The sequence below is a fragment of the Lagopus leucura genome, unplaced genomic scaffold (assembly GCF_019238085.1).
Source record: "Lagopus leucura isolate 7727_CA_CO unplaced genomic scaffold, USGS_WTPT01 Super-Scaffold_100159, whole genome shotgun sequence".
In the NCBI taxonomy this organism is placed as follows: Eukaryota; Metazoa; Chordata; class Aves; order Galliformes; family Phasianidae; genus Lagopus; species Lagopus leucura.
Genome location: NW_024962335.1, coordinates 31155437 through 31164446, shown reverse-complemented (window position 1 = coordinate 31164446; position 9010 = coordinate 31155437). Strand labels below are relative to the sequence as shown.

Here is a 9010-nt window from a genome sequence, read left to right as displayed (position 1 = left end):
CCTGGCTTTGCTTTATAGAAGAGATGCTCTTTGTCCCCTTCACACTGGAGCAAATATATGGATTTCCAGGGTCATTCCACACTTTGTTGGGCTCCTGGCTTCCCAGGTGCTCTGCAGAGACATACAGAATTCCAGTTCCATCATGCCTGGCTTCCCTCCTACTCAGCTGTGGAAGAACTCGGCCCTAAGACTTTTAAAAGTATCAGACAGCATAATTCAGTTATCTCTCGTGGAAGGGAGAAGATGAACAACATGATCAAGCAGGGCAGTAACAAAAATGCTGCTGATGAATGAGTCAGACACGTTTGTATCTAACTGTAAAATCACATCACCAAGGCCAGCACACTGAGACCACTGCTTTGCTACGTCTACATGGGTCACATGTATCTAGGGCCCTTGATAAAGAAGATAGCTGAAGCCCATTATCTTTCAAAGGTTCTTCCCACTGATTTGTCTGCTTAGCAGGAAAAAAAAAATAGAAAAAAAAAAAGAGATGTGGAAAATCATGGGATCATCACTTATTTATTTATTTGAATAAATAGTACAACAGTCACAAAACCATGCACAACACTTCTGCTGTTATCTTTAGCAAACATAGCATTGCATTGGAACTTGCTTACAGTACACAACTCTTGTCACAAATGACAAGTCCAGAATTTTATTTCAAGACTAGTTTTTAGTAATATATCAAGAGTAAACACTGTTAAAAACTGTAAAAAAGATTCTTAAAAAAATACATTAATACTGAAAGCATTGGGGTATGAGAAGGAGGCGTGAGAAGGCCCATAAGTTTTAACTGACCAAAAAAATAAAATCTGCTTTGCTGCTTTTTTATCTAGAGAAATAGGATGCAGCCAAGGAACATCTGGGCTTCTTCTGTTGTAATACAGCTCACTGCATTTCAATACGTCAAGCAGACACACCTAAAAGGCAAGTTGTATGAACTGGAAAAGACAGACAGTATTTAAAAATGTGGAAACTTCAGTACTGCAGAGCATTCAGCATTCCAGGTGAACTCAACAGGGTTCAAATCTACCCCACTGGTACCCAGGGAAACATATCTAAAACTCCAGTAGAGCAAAGAGTTTGTGAATAACATTCTAAACACTGACTTCTCTTTTTGAGAGTAAGTATCTCGTAACAAAGTCATGACAAAAACACGTGCTTAGAGAAGGCTTTGCCTCCACTGCTTTTCCTGTAAACTGTTCTGCTTGCAACTAAGCTCCAGTTCAGTTAAAGTCCATTCCCTCTCCCTCTTTGGTCAACAGCAAAGACAACGTTCTCAGGAAGAGTGACCTGGTTATACAACAATGAGCAAAGGAATGAAAAATGCATTTTCCCTGTGCAACATGTACCATCTTGAAGAACGATAACTAAACCCACAGGACATGACACTACCCAATGTTTCAATCCTGTCTTGACCAGCTGGGATGTTAACATAAGAAATGCCAAAAGAGACCCATGCCTCAGATTGCAAAGGAGGGATTCAAGTTTCTGCAGAGTAACTAGAAACACCTAACTGAAAAAGACAGAGACTTAAAATTTGTTGTGTCCACATCTGCTCACAGGCAATTAAGATATCAGATGTAGTAAATTCCCATCTCAGGAATAGCCTTTTCTTCTCTCAAACCAAAACTGCTCTCATCCACCTCCTCTTCTTATTTTCTGTTTGTTTTTTATATTAATATAGCCAGTAATTTCATGACTAGATTCTCTGGAGGTCTTTCCCAACATCTCAGATAATAAAGATAGCACTGGCATTTCCACATCCAGGGGTGAGTGGAATGATGGCTCTTCTACAGACTCATTTCCCACAAATGCATTGCGTCAAACAGAAAGTTTGAGAGATATTTCAGTTCAATCATCTTCCAGCCTATTTCATAGCACAAAAGTTACATCAATTTAATTAACTTGCCAGGAGAGCTGACCCACCTGGTCTCAGTGCTTCTGCAAGTTCCCTCTGCAATAACTGCCAGCACCATGGTAGAGTCCAATGGTCTCATCAGAAATTCAAGTCCTATAGTACTAGGCACTGTTATTATAAACAGCAAGAGGTCTGTTGCTCCTTAAGTACAAACAATGACTCCCAAAGAATCCTACAGAATACATGGACCTGAATTTTTCATGGAAAAACAGAGAAGCTTCCTTTCACTTTTATTCTGGAGGCATGAGGGGAGGTGGCATGAGTAATTCATTACTAGAATTCAGAATCCCAAAATAAGAAATGAAGAAGCAGAAGCCCATTTGCCTTCTTCCTGAGATTAAAAAATGTTTAAGAAGTAAAGGAGAAAAAGTCTATTGTTAAATTTCTACTAAAGTTCTTGGGATGACACTGGACAACCTAAAATCAGCTTGAAGCACAACTAAACATCATTGCAAAGCTTCAACTTTGAGAGTTAACCACTGGCTTGCACTAAGTACACTTTGCCTTTAGTAGAAGCCAAGGTAATCAACGAGGTAAGCTCTTATTTACACAAAATTTCACTTTTAATCTTCAGGAGAGAAAATACTTTAAAACTGTTTATAAATGCTTGACCCCCAAAACTGTACCGGTGCCAGCAATTTCAAGAGGAATCCAACCCCTTATCTTAGTTACATGAAATGAAGTGACAGCCTTTGAACTGTTAAGCTTGTTAGTCTCCACACACATCTCAGACAGGACTGGGACAGAAAACATTAATCCAACCTGGGCATATTTGACAAGCTCCTGATGACTGACCTGATTGAAACTGCATACCTAAAGGATGACAATGGTTCCAGCAAACATATTTCTCCTAGAAAGGAGATGAAATAAAAAGAGACCTCAAAAGACTAGATGGTTATGCCATTGCAAGTCTTATTCTGTGTAAACACTGAATGGAAATAACAGAGTAGTAGGAGGTTAACACAAAAACCGAAGCTTAGATATTGTCTGTAATTAACCTCAACCTCATTCACTCAATAGAACACATTAAACTTTATTTAATAAAAAAGGCACAGCTTCCCAATAAATTTCAATGCTGATTTTCTAATGGTTAACGGTTTCTAATGCTAATGGGTAAGTCTGGAAAATCATCAAGTGAAAGAAAGGTTATTATAGAATCAGAGTCCACAATCATGAGTAAAGTCTCAAGTTTTCCCTGCTAATTAAAATAGTTAGTGGTATATTTCCTTTATCAAGAGAATATTTCTTGATCATAGCAAACAGATTCAAGAATATCTCCTGGTAGAAGTATAAAATTTCTACACATTTTTAAGTGACCTAGAGATTACACATGCATAACTTTTAGTGGAACTGTCATACAAACAGCTACAGAGATCATAGCAATTTTGGAAAGAATGCAGTAAGTATAGCATAAGGCACAAAGGGAATGTGCAGAGGGTGTTTTCATTGGATTTTTTGCCTAAGAAGACTGGTAGGATGAGGATCTCAGCAGCTTCCAGGATCACTCCACATTCTTGTACTTTGTGAATAGATTGTATAGAACCCTCAGGGTAGACTTCAGGTCCAAGTTGACAACATCTGTGGAAGAAAAGGAAAAATCCTTAATTTGCATTTTGTTCTCCACCATTTGCCCTCAAAGGAATACAAATCTTCACAACTCCGAGCCTGTAGGAACTGCAACAGAAAAGTTCCAATCACCACAAACCAAGCTATTTAAGTATCATACAAGATGCATTTCAAAACGCCTTCACAGCACTACAGTAACAGCTAACATCCCTGGGAAACAGAAGAAAGATAATTCCCTTCTCCTCCCTCTAATCTGATTAGTTACAGATAAAGCCTACTTCTGTCTGAGATGTGGGAAATGCTACATTCTGGCAACATCTCTCCTATTGGGCTGTCTGAGTTTCCACCTACATTACTAGCCATAGAAGAAGCAAACAAATACCCACGTACATCATATAAGATCCTGAACCTCACACACTCTAGACAGGCTTGAGCAGTGGACCCAGGTGAACCTCATTAGGTTCAAACAAAGTCAAGTGCAAAGTCTTGCACCTGGGTCATGGCAACCTCCACTATCAGTACAAGTTGGAGGGTATAAGGATAAAATACAGACCTGCCAAAAAGGACTTTGGGAGTACTGGTGGATGGCAAGCTGGGCATGAGCCAGCAGTGTGCCCTCACAGTCCAGAAAGCCAACCGTATCCTGGGTTGCATCAAAAGAAGTGTGGCCAGCAGGTCAAGGGAGGTGATTCTGCCCCTCTACAACTGTGCTGGTGAGACCTCACCTGGAGTACTGCAGATGTGGAGTCCTCAGTACAGGAGAGACATGGACCTGTTGGAGCTCATCTAGAAGCAAGCCACAGAAATGATGCAAAGGATGGAACACCTTTCCTATGAGGACAGGCTGAGGGAAATGGGGCTGTTCAGTCTGGAGAACAGAAAGCTCCAAGGAGATCTGATAGTAGCCTTTCAGTATCTAAAGGGGCCTATAAGACAGAAGGGGACAGACTCCTTATCAGGGTCTGTTGCGATGGGACAAGAGGAAATAGTTTCAAACTAAAAGAGGGGAGATTTAGATTGGATATGTAAGGAAGAATAAGAGTGGTGAGGCACTGGAACAGGTTGCCCAGATGGGTGCCCGGCCCTTGCAGACATTCAAGGTTAGGCTAGATGGCGCTCTCAGCAACCTGATCTAGCTGGCCCTGTTCATTTCAAGGGAGTTGGACTAGATGACCTTTAAGGGTCCCTTCCAACTCAAATGATTTTATGATACCCACAACTCAGCAGTGATATGCTCCACAAATAAATCTTAAATTCTTTTTGCAGACTCTAAGCTTTCTATTACTTAATATCCTTCTTACCATGCTAGACCAGGGAACAAAACAATTCCAATAAAAAAGCTTTTCCACCAGCACCTCCCATCCTATTATGTTAATAAAATGCCAGGAAATGCCACAAGTAATCCAGGCATGATAGTGAAGGCCGAAGAGGTGAAAATAAAGGTTGGGTAAAATATGTAAAGCAGGAATAGTGGAAGAAGCAAAAGATACACAGGAAACAGTATTTATGGAAGGAGAAGGAAGCAAGAATAGATTTTTTTTTAAATCACACAAGGAATTAGAAAGACTGCAAACAGTTAACAGGTCAAGTACAATTAACATGAGGTCCAGGGGAAACAGCTACTGCTTGTTTTGAGGAATCATTGCCAGGACCTCCCCACCCTACATTCCCACCTAAACTGGATAACAATCTTATATCCTCCACATTTCATCTGGGATTTTCAGTAGCCTCTCAGAATTTTCTTGTATTACTTCACCTGTATCATTTATGAATTTGTATTTTGCATTTGCGTAAACGTGGCACATCCTCAGATGTGCTGACAGCAAGTGGCAGCAGGAAAGAGCAGAAGCAAGAGCTAAGGATCAGGCTATGACACAGGCAAGGCTGGAAGGGACCCAAACCAGCAGCACCGTGCTGGACAGACACCAGCCACCTGCCCTCACTGTGTTGCTGGAGGCATTTCAGGCTGACTCACTCTAATCTCCAGAAGCACTGTGAGCTACAGTGACTGCTGCTGATCACCTGTGTTGATAATCTCGAGGAATCAGAGGTATGCAAAGGTATTTATTGCTAAAAGAGGGAGTGGACCCAGCTCTTTTATTTGGCAGTGCAACGTTATGTGGATTTAGAGTCAGAAGAAACGACTGTGGTTACATTATTTGAACTCATGTACAACACAGTCCTCAGGGTACGTCCTTGCAGCAAGGAAGGATCATGGTATCCTGGGCTGAAATGGGGGCATCACTGATTGAAAGTTAAGGGAGGTGACTCTTCCTTTCTCTGAAACCTCACCTGGAGTGCTGTGTACAGTTCTGGGCTTTCCAGCACAAGAAAGACAGGGACGTATTAGAAAGAGGCCAATAAATGGCCACAAAGATGGTTACGGGACAGGAGTATTTGTTACATGAGGAAAGAAAGCTTTGACTGTTCAGCCCAGAGAAGAGAAGGCTTGGGCAGATCCTATCAACGTGTACAAATGCCTGAAGGGTGTCAGAGGACAGAGCTAGGCTCCTTTCAGTGGTGCCCAGTGCCATGACTGGCATGGCACTGGGCAACAGGCATATGGGTACAAACTGAAACACAGGAGATTCTTTCTAAACATCAGGAAATATACTTTTTTCTTTTTTCTTTTTTTTATTTTTGTTGTGTGAGTGATGAAGCAGTGGCACAAGCTGCCCAAGCCTGTGCAATTTCCTCCTTGGAGATCTTCAGAAGCTGCTTGGATGTGGCCCCAGATATCTGTTTCTAGCTGACCCTGCTTGGGCACTGGCGACAGACCTCCAGAGGTATCTTCCAGCTATTATGTGACTCTGTGAATTTGACCTTCGAAATCTTGCCCTGATCTTACTAACCAAGTGATGGCTGAACTTAAAATACAGTGTTAACATTTGACTTTTGTTTTTCTTTTCAAATCTTCCAGTGGTAGAAATTCCATCTATATCCCTTGACAATACAGACTGATGGTTAATTACCTTCACTGTTACAAAAGATCACTGTAATTCTATTTTGACTTTTTCCTATCTTCCGGACCTTGTTATGCCTTTGTTTGTTACCTTAAAAAGTATGATATTCTAAGATGCATCCTCCCTGTGTGGGTTATTACAGTGTTCCTTACTGATGTCTTGAAGGCATTCCCAGAAGTAAGCATATCCTCAGCACCATGTTTCTTATTTTAAGATGAAGCATACACAGTCATAACATTCCCAACAATAACTAATGAAGTGTTAACTGGAAGTGGCTGTCAATCATGTAAATATTTAAAATATTCCATCATTTTAAAACTTTCACATCCCATAACAACTCCTTTTGAGGCTAAAAAATTAATCCAGTAAAACACAGTTTTGCTGCAATAACTCAGCATCAAGTTCTGCTTCAACCTATTGAATTGGGCTGGAAGAACATAGAGCAGGAGTTATGTATGCTCCTCTTTTTGTATATCACTGTACAAAGGAACACTAAAACATCAAACCACCTCTTTCATGAAAGCACCACAGAAAGCATGGGCTAAAACTAATTTAAGAGGCATTCATAATACAATTCCAACAAAAGGGCATGAATTCACCTAACACGTTTTCCAGCCTATTTAGGGAAGAGTAATAGATCACTTTGGCATTAACAGAGAATACTATACTCACTTTCTAAAGACTGCTGGAGTCTATGACAAAATAAATTCTTGTTCTAAGAAATACGTATTATATAGCTGTACTGTCAAGATGCTGATCCTACAGAGGATTTGATGGAACTACAGTGACAAGCAGAGCCCAAGACAGCACTGCATAAATCAAGAAGAGTTTGTTACCAGATCACCAAAAGGAGAAAAGCCTTTCAGTTATCTGACCCCAAGAATACAAACTAACTGTAATAACTATGAGAATTAGACCATGAAAAGCTCCTGCTTGGACTGTGATCAAGAATACCAGTCAAATGTATAACATAGCACTGCATAGCTCCTGAAACTTTCCCTAAAACTTGACATGCAAATTTCAGTAAACCTACTCCGGATAAGAAACACAGGTTAGCATATATCCTAGACAAAGACAATTAATCTTTTGGCAAATTGTTAAGGTGCACATTACAGCTCCACTTTTTAATACTACTCTGTTGTCTCGAATGGAGTTGTACTTGAAATGCACCTGACATTTATGTCTCCATATGTAGTTCAAAGACATGTGTCACTCCCTTACCTTCAGGACGAGCTTTTGGTTTCTTGAGTCCTCCATCTTGCATCAGCTCAAAAGCAAAGGAAACATTGTGGACCTGAAAAAAAGAATTATTTAGAATCCTGAAGTTACACAGGCATTATAAAACCTTTAAACAAATTTTTAAAAGATGTCTTAGTCTCTCTACTCTATTTGATATATAAAATGATAATCCTATTTAAATCAGTAAAACACATCTACAAGTTTGGACATGACAGAAAGTACTCGTGAGGGACCAAGAGAAGAAAGCTTGTGTCATCATAGGTCAAATACTGACTTTTTTATATACAGGAATTTCAGAATTCCAAATATAAAAAGATGACTAGTGTATGGGAACTGTTGATCACGGCCTGAATCTCTGATTGACCACCTGAGGCAAGCAATGAGTCAGCTGCAGGAACACAGGTGGAGGCAATTCATCTGTGCTACCAGGAAGGGATGGAGTGTGGCTCCACCTCTCCTAGATCCTATTGAAGTGCTGACTGTCACTGAGGAAGGATCTCTCTCTGGAGGTTGCTCTTTGTGGAGTTTACTGCAAGCCTACAACACTGGTGAGGGTTTTCATTTATTTTGATCATCTTTCCACTGTGATAATGTTACCAAGCCTAACCTCTGTATACTTATTGACTGTACAGCCAGGTACCCCAGGACTCAGTAAAGTCCATTAAGCTCTGATCTCAGTCTTTATAGCAGCGACCAGGGAGCTCCCAGTAACAACTGGAACAAAGCTGTGTTTTGTGGAGTTTCTTCTGCTCATACCCAAGCTCAGTATTTCCAACTACAAGGCAAGAGATGAGTTGACATCCTGGCAAAAGGAATGTAACAGAAGTGACATAAGATGACAAAATACACACAGGTGTGTGAGAAATAAGGACACTAAATGAAATATTTCTGATTAACAGACTTTTCTGCATTATTATCAGCTGTATTCCAAGTAACATCAGCATCACATCATCAAGGAACAAGGCATCTTGGTGCTTTACTTTCTTCTACTTGGAAAGTGATAAAATTCAAGTAAGATTTTTCAAATAAAGGTAAATGAAATGCTTTGTGGTGGCAGTTCCTGAGCAGACTGATGTTGCAAAATAAGCTAGGCACAGCTGTGCAGAAAGGCAGACAGCTCTTTGAGAAAGCCTCCAAGGACCACACATGAACATAAAGTCACAGAAAAGAAAGCAGACAAGAAGTAAAAATACAAGAAAGAGACAAGATTAAAAGAAGATACTCATTGAGAAGTTAACATCATAGTTTAAAGAGATCTGCACAGCAGCTCTCTCTGCCATAAACAAAGTAATTTGGATTATGAATTCTGTGCAGTTCT

General features: G+C 40.2%; 1 protein-coding gene across 5 annotated transcripts in view; it reads right to left on the bottom strand.

Annotated features, from left to right (window-relative positions):
* Positions 1-503: 503 nt before the first annotated feature.
* PARVB (parvin beta) overlaps positions 504-9010 on the bottom strand; it is a 59401-nt gene continuing 50894 nt past the window's right edge. For all 5 annotated transcript variants that reach the window (XM_042889593.1, XM_042889595.1, XM_042889596.1 and 2 more), the window contains exons 12-13: positions 7675-7747; positions 504-3502 (exon numbers count right to left, since the gene is read on the bottom strand). In XM_042889593.1, the coding sequence (XP_042745527.1) occupies positions 3426-3502; positions 7675-7747 (150 nt within the window). In that variant the 3' untranslated portion in view covers positions 504-3425. The remainder of the gene's footprint in view (positions 3503-7674; positions 7748-9010) is intronic.